This window comes from Scyliorhinus canicula, chromosome 2 (assembly GCF_902713615.1).
Source record: "Scyliorhinus canicula chromosome 2, sScyCan1.1, whole genome shotgun sequence".
In the NCBI taxonomy this organism is placed as follows: Eukaryota; Metazoa; Chordata; class Chondrichthyes; order Carcharhiniformes; family Scyliorhinidae; genus Scyliorhinus; species Scyliorhinus canicula.
The window spans coordinates 145765961-145783736 of record NC_052147.1 but is presented as its reverse complement, the minus strand read 5'-3'; the positions used below and the strand labels follow the sequence as shown (position 1 = coordinate 145783736).

At 46.4% G+C, this 17776-nt stretch overlaps 1 protein-coding gene across 4 annotated transcripts in view; it reads left to right on the top strand.

The window, feature by feature from the left end:
• Window positions 1-731: 731 nt before the first annotated feature.
• The window catches only part of LOC119958972 (STE20-related kinase adapter protein alpha-like), a 35979-nt gene continuing 18934 nt past the window's right edge, over window positions 732-17776 (top strand). For 2 of the 4 annotated variants that reach the window (XM_038787504.1, XM_038787525.1), the window contains exons 1-3: window positions 732-882; window positions 13604-13659; window positions 15512-15592. In XM_038787504.1, the coding sequence (XP_038643432.1) occupies window positions 816-882; window positions 13604-13659; window positions 15512-15592 (204 nt within the window). In that variant the 5' untranslated portion in view covers window positions 732-815. Of the gene's footprint in view, window positions 883-1353; window positions 1480-4078; window positions 4812-13603; window positions 13660-15511; window positions 15593-17776 lie in introns of those variants that run through there. The other 2 variants (XM_038787512.1, XM_038787518.1) reach the window with 2 other exon arrangements.

The following is a 17776-nucleotide window of genomic DNA, read 5'->3' as shown; positions in this document are numbered from 1 at the left end:
GAGTTCACAGGGATTGGGAGCAGTGGAATAATGTAGGACAATCAATGTGGATTAGTCATGATGTGGAGGTGCCGGCGTTGGACTGGGGTGAGCACAGTAAGAAGTCTTACAACACCAGGTTAAAGTCCAACAGGTTTGTTTCAAACACGAGCTTTCGGAGCGCAGCTCCTTTCACCTGAGGAAGGAGCTGCGCTCTGAAAGCTCGTGTTTGAATCAAACCTGTTGGACTTTAACCTGGTGTTGTAAGACTTCTTAATGTGGATTAGGAGTGATATCTGCACTTAACCTACTAAAGACAATTCTGTTAAGCCAGGTAACAGAATCATTCGGCATGTTATTGGTTTAAAACTATTGTTTTATTTTAAGACAGCTATTAGCCCATTTAATAAATACAAGCTGCCAATGACCAAAGAAACAATTGCACAAAAGCGGATAAACGTCCCGATACATTCAAACCCAGTTTAGAATCCAACAGCTGCCGCCCGCGAAGGGAATGAGCGGAAGAGCCTGTGGGAAGGGTCGGGTGAAGGGGCGGAGCTAGAAGCGCGGCGTGTGAGGGAGAGAGGTTGGGTCGGGATGGGAAAAGAGGCTGGGAGTGGATCTGGGGGCGGGGCGCCGTGTTCTCGCGGGGTTTGAAGCGGCTTTCTTGTTCAGGAGGAAAAAGGGGTGGAGCTGTGACGTCATCATAGGTGGGCGTGGCCTCCCTCTCCTCCCCTCCCCCCCCCCCCCCCCCCACCTGTCAAGGTGAGAGGCAGCCGAAGGGGCGAGACTGGGCAGTTTGGGGGTGTCGCGAGGTTTGAAGCGCTCCCGTTGTCATGGGTGGGAGAAGGGACAAGACGCGGGAGGGGTGTTTTCCACTTCGCCCTCTTTCTTCCCGATCAGGTGAGAGAGACATAGCAGAGTGGGAAGGAAGGGGTCGGATTATAACAGAGGCCGCGAAGACAAGAGAAGGAAGCGGGCGCGGGAGTGGTTCAGAGCTGGTCGTTTACCGCAGCTCCTGGAGTGAGCGGCCAGTGCCGGGCTGTTGAAAGCAGGGCCCCTCACTGAGGCCCCAAAGTGACAGGCACATTTGGGGGGCGGGGGCGATCTCTCCATGTTAAATCAGGGCTTATTTTATCCGTGGGGTAGGGGTAAGCATCTATGCTTTCAATGCCATGGAGCACAAGAATCTGGAATGAGCATTCTTTTTATTAAAATTGGGAAACAGCAATCTTCATACATGCAAGGTCCCAACATTTTGCATTGACCCAAGTAATTGACTTCAGTGCCCTTCCACCACTTAATTGTGTGGGACGAGCGAGGTGGCTGATTTTCTATTGAACTGACGATTTAATATCTATTACTATTTTACAGTGCCTTCGATTGGCCATTGGAAGTAGAAGTTCATTTCATTTTCAAGAATCCAGTTTCTTCAGAGGCAGAAGCACTGCTTTGTTTCTGAGATATCTTTAACACTTTGCTAGTGATGCAGTACATTTAGTAAGTGCTCTTAATACCACCCTGGTATTTATATTTTACTAACAGCATATCAAATTTCAACACCATGGATCTTTATTAACATATAGTTTTAATCTCTGGACATATGGGACCACAGTATGCGTAATAATACATTCACTTTTTGGGACAAGTGTAAATAATGTGATAAAGTAATTTCCATGATAAAATTAGTCTTCTATAGATGTGTATTTATTTTAGATGGCATTCCGGCAGAAATTTGGAATTGTAATAGTGCAAAGCTTGCAGCCATTTTCAGGGGTACCTAGGATTAGGAAAAGGTTCCACAGGAACTCCAAGTGAAGAGAGTCAGCATCTGAAGCAAAAAGGATCTAAAACTATGCGGCAACTACTGAGGAATAAACCTGCTCTCAATCACAGCAAAGATCCAACTAAACTGTCTGCTAAACAGTCTATTAAACAGCTTTGCAGATGTTGTCCTCCAGGAATCACCGTGTAGCTTTAGGCTAACCTTGGGGCAGCCAATGTGATCTTTACAGCAAGACAACTACAAGGAAAGTGCAAAGAATTACATCAGTTTCTATATATGTTGTTCAGAGACCTAACAATCTTTTAATATTGTGAGCCAACGTGGACTATGGCACTTTTCTCCAAGCTGGGATGTCCAAACAAATTTGTTAATACTCTGTACCTACTGTGTGATTGAATGGGTTGTGCCTGTGGTGAGATGTCAGATAGCTTTCAATCATCAGTTGTGTGTGAAACAAGGATGGGTAATGCCTTCCTGAATGTTCAATCTCTACCTTGCTGCAATGCTTAACAAAGACACCAGAGACGCACCATGCCTTAAGGGAAGCTTTACAATCCCTCAACAAAATCACAGAAGCAGTAATCAGCGAACTTATGTTTGCAGCTGACTGTACCTTGGTTGCCCACAAGGAAAAAATTCTGATTAAAGCAACAGAGTGCTGTCAAAACCTTTGGTCTCAAACGTCCATCTTATAAATGCTGATTTAATGTTTCAGCACACACAATGAAGCATTGGACATAATTGTTTATAGCACCAGTCTTAAAGTTGCAGAAAAAACATTCTTATCTTGTCATTGTGAAGGGTGTCTGCCTATTGATGAAGCCACGCATCCAGAAAGCCAGTTCAGCCTACAACCGACTCCGTGATCATGTCTGCAACTGGGGGCTGGTTTAGCACAGGGCTAAATCACTGGCTTTGAAAGCAGACCCAAGGCAGGCCAGCAGCACGGTTCAATTCCTGTACCAGCCTCCCCAAACAGGCGCTGGAATGTGGCAACTAGGGGCTTTTCACAGTAACTTCATTTGAAGCCTACTTGTGACAAGCAATTTTCATTTTCAACATGGCATTAAACTGAAGACTAAAATCAAACTCTTATCTGGTCATTCTCCTTCTCACCCTGCTGTATGGTGCAGAATCCTTGGTTTCCTTCATCCATGCTATGGAACGCTTCTGCAAAGGAACCCAAGATCCATCATGAGAATTCAATGGCAGGCCAAACTTGCAAACAACAAGGTCCATTATCATGTTGGCTCAACAGCATGGTGACAACCCGCCAGAAAATTCAGCCGAGGTGTGCAAGCCATGTCTCCTGCAAGAATGATGACAGAATCCCCAAGCAGATTTCCATGGGGAACTGCCTGAGTGCAAGCAACACCAAGGTGGAAAATATAAACAATACAAGGACACTCTTTAAAAAAAAAAAAGTACTTTACAAACATCTGCATTTCAGACCACATGGTGGTGGAGGAGGGTGGTCGTGGAAGTGTAACTGACTGGCCAATGTGGACTCAAGCATGGTTCAGCATGCTTTTTGAGGACCATCTATGCCAAACCTGCAACATTCGCCTTGACCAGAGGTGATGCAACTGCGGAACATGGACTTAGCACCAATAATGACATGAATTGTCAGTTCTGTGGACATTCATGCTGATCTCCTGGGCTCTTCAGTCATGAGAGGGGCCCACAGAAAACAGTGACTTGTAGCTTGGCTATACTTAAATAGTGAAGAATTTAAAACCATTTATAGTAAAGTAAACCATTTTTGGCTTAGTGGAAACATTTTGCTTGGGTGTTTGTGGCACTGAACTACATGGACTAGGAAAGTAACAGGTTTAATCTTTGGTCCATGCTGAGTGACCTGCAGTAGAAACCTAGGGCGGGGAGGGAGAATCGGTCTGCCTGAGCATTTCTCCAGATTGGTATTCAAAGGAAAATATACATTTGTTGCATGTGTGGTGATATACATCGCTGTAAATACACAAGGCGTTAATGTAAATCCACGTAGACTAGATAGACACTAGAGGGAGCACCAGAGACATGACACACAGACATTCAACCAATAGGTCAGTAAGATAGGACACGACCAATGGCCATTCATGATACACACAGAGGTGACACTACCACAGGGGGGCATTACACCAACTCCTATAAAAGGACACAGCACACATGATCTTCCTCTTTCCAGTGGAGACACTTAGTGAGAACACAGGGTTGATTTGGAACACATCACACCCACCACGTGGATTGTAGCAGACTGGTTTGTCAGTCTGAATAGCTAGAGCAGGATTAACAGGAGAGTCGAATCCAAGTAAGAAAATTGTTAACGGTTTAATAAATGTGTTAAAGCTATCTCCAAGTCTGTACCTTCCTTTGTCAGAATGCACATCAATGAAGCAGCTTATGCTAAGTCAAGAGCATAACAAAACAGCATGTTTATTGAAGTAAAATATCCCAAATGCTTCACAATGTAATCGGGCAAAAAATGACTTGAGCCAAAGATTACAAAGAGATACTTAAAGAAGGAGGAAATTCTAGTGCATGAGGCCTAAATAACTGAAAGGACAGCCACCAGTGGTGTGTTGAAGTGAGGGCTTGAACAAGAGGCCAATATTGGAAGAATATAGAGTTGGAGAAATGGGAGTTGATGAAGGATTTAGTTAAGTGCAAGGATGATAAATTTAAAATGGAGGCGTTGCCAGATTTTCGAGTTAATGTTGGTGAATAAGTACAGGGCAACAGATGACCAGAAGTTAAAATATGGGCATTGAAGATTTGGATGGACTTAAGTTCATGGAAGATTGGAAGCTGGCCAGGAGAACAGTAGAATAACTTATTATCCAGCCCTGCCCTGTTCCAAAATGGACACCAAGGGTGTATGGGTGGTGTTTCATGTGATCTCTGCTATTTTCCCAAAATCAAAAACAACCTGCTGGTACACGGATTAATCACATCTACGAAGAATAGCATTGGGTGAAACGTAAGTGGATAACATTGGTCGGGAGAAGAATTGATGATCAAAACAAAACCATCACGCTGTACACTGCGAGTAAGTCTGTTAATTTTCTGTATTGGCATTGGTATCTTTTAGATTTTTTTTGTTTTTGTGTTTTCTGCTTTAAAATTTCAGTCAAGAGGAAGCTGGGAACAGAAATTCCGAATTGAATTCTTTACTGAGGTTGTTTTCTGGTGACTTGGACATTTTTCACAGTGCAATATTAGAAACGAAAGAAGGGCAGTGTTGGGACTCTTATTTTACCTTCTAATAAAAGTCAATAGTTGATTGGAGGTATCAAAAATACGACTTTATTGCTAATTATTCACTTGAATAAGAACTGAATCAAAACTTGGAAACAAAATATCAGACGCTGGAATACAATGGCTAATTCATTATGTGAAACAATGACTGGATTCCCACAGTCAAGACACTTTTTAATAATTTTACCTCTCAGCTATATGCATTCAACTAGCACCTAAAATGCTAATAATAATCTTCATTGTCACGAGTAGGCTTACATTAACACTGCAGTGAAGTTACTGTGAAAAGCTACTAGTCACCAAATTCCGGTGCCTGCCCATACACTATCAGTCCGCCCTTTTGATTCTTCTAAACCTAATAGAATGAATCACAATTAAAGTGAAGCAAAAAGGAAAATAAAATAAAAGCTAAGAGGAACATATCTTTGGTATCCTTGTTTAGGAACAGCCATCAACATTGGAATGGGCAAGCCTTGAAAGAGGTACAAGCACTTTGGGCTAATACTAAGAACTGCTCAGACCCTGTAGAGGTATTTGTTTAAGTGAATACAGAGGCACCATTTTAGGGTTTCTTGACATTCTCTTGCAGATACATTTGGTCATCAGAAACAAAACATACATAGCAAAAATGACTACAAAGAACATGACCAAGCTTTGCACCACTGACGCTCCCAAAGACCCTAGTCACCAAGTAGCCTGATCTCAAAGGGTTCTGGACTCGGGTTGCTTGAGTTTTTCAACTTCCTTCTGGACATGTTTTGCCACCAGGAATGTAAGTACAACATTCTGACCCAGTCAGGGCACATGTCCCACCTCACTTGGCAAGAATTTAGTCAAGAGCCATTCGATTTTGAAAGGCCACAATACTGATAGCTAGCATTTCAGTGGAAATCTTGAACAGGGCTGCGGATTTTTCATTAGCGACCTTTTCGATGATGACTGCCATTTTATTATTATTTTTTTTAACATGTGTTTTATTACAAACATGTATCAAAACAGGTTAAAGAGACCAAAACCCCGGGAAACATGCTTGTCTACAATCAAACTATACAGTCTGTACAGATTTTTCCTCTTTTTCACCCGTACCCCACGATGAACAGCCCCTCAAACACGGTCACAAACATCCCCCACCTTGCCTCAGACCCCCCTGAAGAGCCTCTTAACTCATACTTTATCTTCTCTAATTGCAGGAAGTCGTATGAGTCACCCAACCAAGTCGCTACCCCCGGTGGCGATGCCGATTGCCACTCCAGCAAAATTCAACGCCGTCCAATCAGAGGCGAAGGCCAAGACATCGGCCTTCCTCCTCTCCATGAGCTCCGGCTTCTATGAGACCCCAAATATTGCCACCAAAGGGTACAGATCCACCTCCTCCTCCATTATCCTGGCTAAGGCTGCGACCACTCCGCCTAGAATTTTTCCAATTTTTCACAACCCCAAAATGTGTGGGTGGTCCGCTGGCCCACCTCTCCCACTCATCTGCTACCCCCTGAAAGAACCCACTCATTCTCGACTGAGTCATATGCACCCTGTGCACCACCTTAAATTGTATCAGTCTCATCCTTGCACAAGGTCCCGTTTACCCTATGCAGTGCCTCTCTCCATGATCCCCAATTGATCTCCCGTCCCACCTCTGCTTCCCATTTCTCCTTGATCTTCACTACCTGCTTGCCTCCCTGTTCCCCCAACCACTTGTGTATATATCCCCAATTCTTCCCTCCCCTTCTGCATCCGAGGAGCAGCAGTCGCTCCAGCAGGGTGTATCCCGGCAATCTAGATCCAGATCCTTCGTGCAAAGTTCCTAACCTGCAGATACCTGAACTCACTCCTCCTCGGCAGCTCTACCCTCCCTTAGCTCCTCCGGACTGGCGAACCCTTCTTTCAAATACAGATCCCTCACCTTGACCAGCCCACTTCCCTCTATCTCCTGCAATACACTATCCATCCCTCCAGCTCAAACTCATGATTCTCACACAGCGGCGTTAGCACCGATATCCCTTCCACCCTAAAATGCTTCCTCAACTGATTCCATATCTTCACTGTGGAATGCACCACCGGGCTCCTTGAATACCTACTCCGAGCCATTGGCAACGCTGCCGTCACCATAGCCCTCAAACTAGACCCCTTAGAAGATTCCTCCTCCATCCTAACCCACTCTACTCCTCCTTCCTACCACTTCCGCACATTGCCGCCCAATAATCATGAATCAAGTTCGGCAATGCCAATCCCCCCTGCTACCTCTGCCTCTGTACAGGGTCCTCCCCATCCTCAGCATCTTCCCCACCCATACAAAGTCAGAAATTATCGTGTCCACTCTCCGAAAAAAGACCTTTGGTATAAAGATCAGGAGAGCTTGAAAAATAAAAAAGAACCTCGGCAGAATATTCATTTTCAACACTTGGACCCTCCCTGCCAGCGTTACGTGCAGTGTATCCCATCTCTTACGATCCTCCCAAGCCTCCTCCACCAGCTTCGTCAAGTTCCACTTGTGGAGCCCCGTCCATTCCCTCGCTATCTGAATCCCCAAATACCTAAACCTATCCCTCGCTACCCCCCAAATTAGCCCGCTGTGCCAGGTCATTCACCGGGAATACCTCGCTTTTCCCTACATTCAGCTTGTCCCCTGAGAACCCTCCAAACCTCCCCAGCAGGCCCATAATCGTTCCCATACTCTCCAACGGATCCGAAACATACAGCAAGAGGTCATCGGCATAGAGCGACGCCCGATGCTCCTTCTGTCCCCTCATAATCCCCCGCCACTCTGCCGACTCCATAAGAGCCATCGCTAATGGCTCAATGCCCAGCTCAAACAGCAGCGGTGACAGCGGGCACCCCTGCCTCGTACCCCTGTGTAAGTCAGAGCTTTGTGAGCTCATATCATTCGTACTTACCATCGCCCTTGGTGCCACATACAGCAACTGTACCCTTGCCACAAATCTTGGCCCAAACCCAAACCTTCCCAAAAACTCGAACAAGTACTGCCACTCTACCCAATCAAATGCCTTCTCCGTGTCCATGGACACCACCACCTGTGGTACCAGAGCCCCCGACGGATTCATCACCACATTTAACAGCCATCTTATTACTCGCGAGCTGCCTGCCCTTCACAAAGCCTGTTTGATCATCTGCCACCACCCCGGGGACAAACTCCTCCATCCTCCCCGCCAAGAACTTAGCCATTACTTTCACATCCGTGTTCAATAGTGATATAGGCTTATATGACCCACATTCCACCGGTCCTTCCCCTTTTTCGAAATTAGTGTGATTAGTGCCTGCATCATCATCTCCGGCAACTCCCCCTTCTCCAGTGCTTCATTAAATACCCCCAACAGATGTGGTCTGGCACCATCTTTATACTTCCAGTTAGTGGGAAGAACCATGGGCGGAGCCAAGGGTGGAGCCCAGTACAAACTCCTCATCTCCCCCTATGGGCAGAGCCGTGCAACTGCTCGTATATCGAGCTTACAGAGACACAACACATACAATATAACACAGTGTGAATTACTAGGATTGTGATTCACCCCCTGTAAAAAAAATCAAGTCCAGCGGGGGTGATTGGTTTACAAATTGAGTCGGTCCGGCGGGCGAGTCGTCCTCTGCGATCTACGAAGCACCGGGGTTGTAGCCTCTTCTGGTGGCTGGGTGGTGGCGGTCGGCGAGGGTACCATGGCAGACTCCGGGGGTGATTCGGTCCTAGCTTCGTACCCGACTGGTTCGACCGGTGGCGGGGAGTGCCGGAAACATATAGGCGCGGGGATACGGAGCACAGGCAGTGAACCTGCAGGCGTGGGGGCGCCGGGTGCGGGGGGCTGGGTGGGGTGTAGTGTGAGGGGCACCTCGGCGGTAGTGGTGTCGGAGTTGGATCCTGCAGCGCCAGGTCCCGGAGGGAAACAGTGTCCTGATGGCCGTCAGGGTATTCAATGAACGCGTATTGGGGGTTCGAGTGGAGTAGGAGGACTCTCTCCACGAGTGGGTCAGTTTTGTGGGTCCGGACGTGCTTCCGGAGGAGAACCGGGCCCGGTGTCTTCAACCATGCTGGGAGCGAAACCCCCGTGGCAGTGCCCCTGGAAAAAACAAATAGCCGCTCGTGAGGGGTCTGATTGGTGGCAGTACATAGGAGGGACCTAATAGCATGGAGCGCGTCGGGGAGGACCTCCTGCCAATGGGAGGTTGGGAGCATCCTGGACCGGAGGGTCAGTAGGACGGTCTTCCAGACTGTCGCGTTCTCCCTCTCCACCTGCCCGTTCCCCCTGGGGTTGTAGCTGGTAGTTCTGCTCAAGGCAATGCCCTTGTCGAGCAGGTACTGATGCAGCTCGTCGCTCATAAAAGACGAACCCCTGTTGCTGTGTACATAGCTGGGGAAACCAAACAGGGTGAAGATGCTGTGCAGGGCCCTAATGACTGTGTGGGAGGTCATATCGGGGCACGGTATAGCAAAGGGGAAGCGGGAGAACTCGTCTATGATGTTTAGGAAGTACACGTTCTGATTGGTCGAGGGGAGTGGCCCTTTGAAATCGATGCTCAGCCGTTCAAAGGGCCGGGAGGCCTTTACCAGGTGGGCCCTGTCTGGTCTATAGAAGTGCAGTTTGCACTCCGCACAGATCGGGCAATCCCTGGTGATGGCTTTTACCTCCTCGGTGGAGAAAGGCAGATTTCGGGCTTTGACGTAGTGGGCGAGCCGGGTGACCCCCGGGTGGGAGAGGTCATTGTGGATAGCTTTCAGGTGGTCGTCTTGCGCGCTGGCGACGAGCCGCGGGACAGGGCATCTGGGGGCTCGTTGAGCTTCCCAGGCTGGTACATGATATCGTACATGTAGGTGGAGAGTTCGATTCTCCACCGTAGGATCTTATCGTTTTTAATTTTGCTCCTTTGTGAGTTGTCAAACATAATGGCAACCGATCTTTGGTCGGTGATGAGGGTGAACCTCCTACCTGCGAGGTAGTGCCTCCAGTGACGTATAGCTTCCACGATGGCTTGTGCTTCCTTTTCGACCGAGGAGTGTCGAAGTTCCGAAGCGGAGAGGGTTCGGGAGAAAAAGGCGACTGGTCTCCCTGCCTGATTTAGGGTGGCTGCGAGAGCGACCTCTGAGGCATCGCTCTCTACCTGGAAAGGGACGGATTCATCCATCGCCCGCATGGCCGCTATGGCGATGTCCTCCTTGATGCAGGTGAAGGCCTGGCGAGCCTCATCTGATAGAGGAAAGAGTGTGGCCTTAAATAGTGGGCGGGCTTTGTCCGCATACTGAGGGACCCACCTTTTGAGGGCACTGGGACAATGAGGGAGAGGGAGTTGTAAGAGGGGGCTCATACGGTCCGGGTCGGGGCCCAGGACTCCGTTTTCCACGACTTAGCCGAAGATGGCTAGCCTGGTCATGCGGAAAACGCATTTCTCAGTGTTATACGTGAGGTTGAGTTTCTGGGCAGTCTGGAGAAATCGATGGTGGTTAGTGTCGTGGTCCTACTGATCATGGCCGCAGATGGTGACGTTGTCCAAGTACGGAAACGTGGCCCGCAGCCCGTACTGGTCCACCATTCGGTCCATTGCTCGTTGGAACATCGAGACCCCATTCGTGACGCCAAAGGGAACCCGGAGGAAGTGGAAGAGGTGGCCGTGTAGTGGTGGTCCTCCGGGCGGATTGGGAGCTGGTGGTATGCAGACTTCAGATCCACCGTGGAGAAGACTTTATAATGGCCGATCTGATTCACCATGTCTGCAATTCTGGGGAGGGGGTACGCATCGAGGAGCGTGAACCGATTAATGGTTTGGCTATAGTCCACTACCATTTGGAATTTTTCCCCGGTCTTGACCACCACCACCTGAGCTCTCCAGGAGCTATTACTGGCCTCTATGATCCCCTCACGTAGAAGCCTATGGACCTCAGTTCTGATAAACACCCTGTCCTGCAGGCTGTATCGCCTGCTGTGAGTGGCTACGGGTTTGCAGTCCGGCGTGAGATTGGCAAAGAGTGGAGGGGGGTCGATTTTTAGCGTAGCGAGGCTGCAGAAAGTGAGCGGGGGCCTGTGAGTTTTGGAAACGAGTGCTCTGGGCTGCGGGAGAGTTTGGAGAGGGGGATTTCTTCGCCAGCCAGACACGGGCATAGTGTCCTTTGCGACCGCAGCTGCTGCAGGTCACGTTGCGGCCCAGGCAGTACTGCCGTGGGTGCTGGGGTTGTCCGCAAAAATGGCACACTGGGGCTGCGTAGTGGGTGGGTGGCCGCGCGGCGCAGGCCTGGTGAAGCCGCTGGTCGGGGGCCCAGGATGGGGTCGCTTGGTTTGCGGGGAATGAGGTGAGGCTGCGGAACGAGACGTCCATGATAGTAGTCAATTCTACAGTGTCCTCCAAGTTCTGGGCCCCTTTTTCAAGCAACCGCTGGCGCACATAGTTTGACCTGAGCCCTGCCACGTTCACATCTCTGACAGCGAGCTCCATATACTGTTTGGCTGATACAGCTTGGTAATTACAGTCCCGAGCTAAGGCTTTTAAATCCCGCAGGAATTCATCCAACGACTCCGCGGGGCGCTGGCGGCGGGTCGTAAAAATGTGGCATGCGTAGACCTAATTGGTGGGCCTCACGTACATTCGATCTAGCATGGCTAGGGCCTCCGTATATGAGGTAATACTGTTAAGTTGAGGAGAGATACGGTGGCTCACCCTTGCGTGCAGTAGACTGAGTTTCTGCTCCTCTGTAGTTTCTGATGTGCTTGATTCAGCCAGGTAGGCCTTGAAACATCTGAGCCAGTGTTGAAAGATTTATTTCGCCTCTGCAGCCTGCAGGTCGAGTTCTAGTCGGTCAGGTTTGAGGGCTGATTCCATAGTCGTTTTCTTCAAGTTTCCTAAAACTATTAAATTGATGTGACCATCAATTCACAGGACACGTGGTTGGAAGTGAAAAGTGGTTTTAATAGTCCTACAACTGAGCCTACCTGCGACGAGATAGACTGGCAGTAGGCTTACAACTGCAGATCTTTATACTTCCAGTTAGTGGGAGGAGCCATGGGCGAAACCATGGGCGGAGCCAAGGGTGGAGCCCAGTACAAACTCCTCATCTCCCCCTATGGGCAGAGCGGTGCAACTGCTCGTATACCGAGCTTACAGAGACACAACACATACAATATAACACTGTGAATTACTAGGATTGTGATTCACCACACATAGGCTCTGTATCTGTCTGAGTCCTGGGTTGGCCATAATTCCCATGGTCCTTTGCAGGTGGCCATCCTAGATGGCTACATCAGCTCAGTTATTTATGAATTCAGTTCCGAGACTTTACATCTGAATCTCGCAACCTCTTCCTCTAAACTTTATAGCTTTTCAATTTTGGGCATCTATCTCTTTAGCTCCTCACAGACTGCCAGTAATTGCTCCTTCTGTTTTTTTCTCACAAGCATAGCTGGTACTTGCTATAAGCTTGTTTCTCTTTCGGAGCTGGCTCATTACAATCGGGGAACCATTTGGTCTGTTTTTTTTATCTCTCATACGGGTACTTTTCCCCAAACTCTTTTATCATCAAGGGACCATTGTCCTTTGGAAGTATTGTGCTTTAGAAATTTTTATTCAATCTCTGTACCGGTTTCATCAAGTCAAATTGCTGTTCTGTGTAACCCTTTGTTATCGGAGCATTTCTGCAGAAATATCTGGTGGGGCTTGGCCGCCATAGGCAGATTTTCGGCCGCTATTTCAACTCCAAAATAGAATTTTCTAACCTGGGGCCTCAAGTCGTAGACTATATTTTAGTCGGAGAGTGGGATCGAAATATATGTATCTATAACGCTGAATAGTACATATGTACGATCGTCAGCCACCAATCTGTTATTGGGATTTGGGCCAATTTCGACTCTGACTTTTTTGTAAAGGGTGCGTAGAAGGTCACCCGACTCTAAACAGCTGCAGACGTGAGGGTCTTTTACCTCGGTTCTGCCGATCCGCTGCCCGATGCCTCGGTATGGTGTTCGGTCTCTTCCTCCTAGCCCTCCTGGCTGGCTCATCAAATTGTTGGGACTCTTATTTTACCTTCCAATAAGAGTCGATAGTCCGCTTGATTGGAGGTGTCAAAAGTACGGCTTTATTGCTAATTATTCACTTGAATACGACTGAATCAAAACTTAGAAACAAAATATCAAACAATACATAAAAAGGTCAAACACATGGCAAAAATCATAAAACATAAAGAATTTTGTTTTGTGCTGCTGTGTGAGATACATCAAAAGGTAGCCAGGGTCTTATGGAATCACGTAAACAACTAAAGTAAATACCTCCAATCAAGGAAGTGCCCATGGATTAGTACATAATAATGTTTTCCTATAGAGTTACCTATCTTTAAATTCACTGTGTGCTGCTCAAAATCCATGTAAGATTGTTTTCCTTTCAAAATTTTTGTAATCCTTTTTGTTGCTATGGCTATTTAACTTCCCATGACACTCAAATTGAAGGGAAGATCAAAATATTACAGGATTATATATATATGTTATTTTTTACAGAGAACAGCAAAACAATCTACCTTGCATCCATTATATTGAATTGTGTTTGATCTGCAGCTTGAGAAAGCAGAGGGCTGCCCTTCACTTATTTACTTCTCATTTTCAGGCTTGCTGTCCTCATGTGAGGTACCGAGCATATCGGGAGCTTCCATGCCTTTTCTGGTAAGTTGGTTCCATTGTTACAAAAATACCTTTATTATACAAACATCAATTCTGCTTGCTTAAACAGGTAACAGTGTTTGTACAGGTTGCTCATCACATTACAAAGGTGTGGAATACAAATGTTCCTCCACACTGAAGAAATAGATGACTCTTGGTCAATTATGTTTCATGATCATGACCCATGCCGTTGCAGTATCAGCCCAGCCATACTGGAGCCATTAATTAGATCCCCAATAAGCTTCAGCTTATTTGATTTTCTTAGTTTTTATCCATGGCTGAAGAACCAGGATGTTGACCTGTTTCCAGTTCTCAGCTGATGGTGTTGGCAGCAAGCTGATGGCAGACGTGGGGAGGTAACTCATTAATTTCCTCCCTGTTCTTCGATCCGTTTCACCATATGTGAAACCAAACTGTGCCTTCATATACAGAATTTCCAACACTGACCCCCTCACAGATGCTGTGCACCATCAGTCGATTCCACTGCCCTAATTCGGCAATAAACAATCTGCAGTTTCAATCTTCTTTCAGGGAGATAGAATAAACGTTGCTTGCATTAGTATAACTTACTCGAACTGTTGAAGTTGCAGGACAGAGACTCTGGGGACTAGACTGGCAGCAGCACCAAGATTTGATACTCAAAAAGGACTGGGGTGGGTGGAGCATTTTAATGTCTCCGTTCTGATATCAATCATGTAAGCCCTTTTTGTGCAATTGTCCAGTGCCTCTGCAGAGATATAATTAAAAGGCACAATAAAATATAATGCCAGGAGTTGGGAAAAGAATACATGTTTAGAGAACAGAAAAAAGATAGCTCATTGCTTGTGAGAAAAACATGCAAATGTGGCAAAATAATAAAATGGAGCAGTGATGGGGGATGTTCATAAGAATATTTCAGGTAAAGGATGAAAATAGTGATTAGGGTGAGTCTGAGATATTGCTGTGTAATCGTTAGTTTCATGGCTCTTTTTTATTACATAACCTCTGGAAATACAAGAAATACATTTGGGGTCTCGTTGAGGGCTCCAGTATGGCCCAGCTGATATTGTAAAGGTCTGGGTCAACAATTTTGGTTATTAGTGCAAAACCGTTCACAAGATGAAATCAGAATTGAGAGGATATGCTTATCAGGAAAATCTGTTTTCGCTAGAAAAGTGGTGGCTGAGAGAGAGGATCTAATAGAGGCCTTTAAAATTGTGAATGATTTGATAGGGTAGACTTAAGGTAGACTATTATAAATCTAATGAGGAATTCCGGCAAACCATCTTTACCCAGAAAGCGATTAATCCATGGAACTTGCTACCACATGGGTGTGGTTGAGGAGAATAGCATAACTACACTTTTCGTGACTGCTAAGTAATTACAAGGGAGAAAGGAACAGAAGGATATTTTGATGGATTGGAGGACGTTTGTGTGAAGCTGAGCACCAGCACAGACTAGTTAGGCCAAATGACCTGTTCCTGCGCAGTGAATTCTTTGATTCTGATTGGAGGATTGCCCACAAATATCTCTAGGTTTGACTCCCACCTTTAATTAATGAATAAAAATCGCTTATTGTCACGAGTAGGCTTCAATGAAGTTACTGTGAAAAGCCTCTAGTTGCCACATTCCAGCATCTGTTCAGGGAGGCTGGTAGGGGAATTGAACCGTGCTGCTGGCCTGCCTTGGTCTGCTTTAAAAGCCAGCGATTTAGCCCAGTGTGCTAAACCAGCCCCAGATGTGGGACATCAGAAATTCACCTCCATTCTATTCACCTCCTGTCCCCTCATCCATGTTTTAATTGCTTTTTGATATTATGTTAAAGGTATCATATAAATGCAAACTTGTTTAACTTTCTATTTTTTTTCTCTTTGAGGACTGTTCCTGCCTTTCTGGAACAGAAATAGAATCAGTTGATGCTGGAAGCCAGGTTGACGACATAGACCGTCTGCATCTGGTAGGTTGGAACTTTGATATGTTAGTTTTGCCGGAGAGACATACATACACATGTGGTTGCAGTGGGAGGGGTTTGTCTTTTCATTTAATAATGTTGTGAACCCTTGTTGCGTTTTGGACACATTCATGTTGTCCTAAAATTGGATTGAGTTAAGTAGTTCAAGGTTGAGAAGGCAATTTCAGCGCCTCTGACTCTCAAAAGTCCAGTTGTGTTAGGAAGGGGTTCCACTTTATTGCATGTATGTGTAACCTGTATTATGAGAGAGACACAGGCAGAGCATGCGTGCATGGAGAATTATTTGCCATGCAAAACATTTGGGACGGGTTAACCTTCTTTTGGACATGGATTTAAAATATTGCTTGGACAGATCATAAATACAGTTTGGAAGCCTTTGAACATTTTCAGCTGATCAGAAAGAACAAGCATGGATTTGTTTGACGAAGCTGATTTACATTTTTTTTAAAGAGGTGATTAAAGTAGTGGACAGCAGGATATCTATGCATGTTATTTATATGGACTTCCAAATGGCATTCGATAAAGTCATTAAGAGGTGTTAGCTAAGGTTGCAGTTCATGGAATAGAAGGCAAATGATTAACCTGGTGAGGAAATTGGCTGCGTGACAGGAAACTGAGAGCGGGGATAATGTGAATGTCCCAAGCAGTGCTGAAGAGACGTACTGGCTGGAGTGTCCTATGGTTGTTTTTATTACACCTGGAGTACTGTGAATAGTTCTGCTCCTACATCTTGCATCTTAGGAACGATATATTGGCCTTGCAGGGAATGCATAGTAAATTGACTGGGAAGGGCACTTAAGACTGCCAAGGGTCGAATTACGAGGCAAGATTATTCAAACTATTCTTGTGTTCCCTGGAATTTAGATGGTACTGGAGTGACTTGTTCAAAATTTTAAAGGTGTCAATGGGAAGAGGTAGGATAGATTGGGAGAACAAACTTCCACTAGTTGGAGAGTCGTACAATTAGGGAATATCATCTTAAAAATTAAAGCCAAGCCCTTTTAGGAGTGAAATTATGAAGCATTTCTTCACAGCAGAAGTTCGGACTTCATTTATGCAAAAGCAATTGAAGATAGATCAATTAATATTTAAAATTGTGATGGTAGCTTTTTGTTAGCCAAGGGATATGGGATGGTGAAGGCAAATTCCTGCAGATGCTGGAATCTGAAACAAAAACAGAAAATACTGAACAATTTCAGCAGGGCTGACAGCATATGTGAAGAGAGAAGGGAGCTAATATTTTGAGTCTGGATGACTCTTTGTCAAAGCCTGGAATGAGCTGAGTCGTAAATCAGCTAAGGTTGAATGGTGGAGCAGCCTTGAGGAGGTAAATGGCCGTGACCCCATGACGTGTATGGAAATTATTCGATTTAAGAATGCTACAGCTTTTTGTAAGTGATTTAAAGATTGGATTGGCCTGGTTGGGTCAGGATCCTGATGGCAACCACCATTCTGGATCAGGAACCTTGAAGCAGCTGAGGCAGGATGTCACTCACAATCTTCCTTTGGCAGCCAATTAAGAAGGGCAGCACGGTAGCATTGTGGATAGCACAAATACTTCACAGCTCCAGGGTCCCAGGTTCAATTCCGGCTTGGGTCACTGTCTGTGCGGAGTCTGCACATCCTCTCCGTGTGTGCGTGGGTTTCCTCCGGGTGCTCCGGTTTCCTCCCACAGTCCAAAGATATGCAGGTTAGGTGGATTGGCCATGATAAATTGCCCTTAGTGTCCAAAATTGCCCTTAGTGTTGGATGGGGTTCCTGGGTTATGAGGATAGGGTGGAGGTGTTGATCTTGAGTAGGGTGCTCTTTCCAAGAGCCGGTGCAGACTCGATGGGCCGAATGGCCTCCTTCTGCACTGTAAATTCTATGAAAAAGCCACCTACAGGAAGTGGGTCGACCCTCTCTCTCTTTTTACGCAATGGCTTGCAACTGACTGTCGCATTCCAATGGAAGTTTGAATGGTGGCTTTAATACCTTCCTGCATCAAGGGGAGCTGATTTCCAGGCTCAGCGGGGCTGATCTGCCACTGGGGACATCCCAGCGGCATCATCGTATTCCCCAACTAGCTCAAGTGAGGCAAACACGTTGGGTAATCAAGAGCTATTTTCCAACTTTGCTTCTGGTTCTACTTCCTAACCTGCCTTTGGATGAGGAAAATTCAGCTATAAA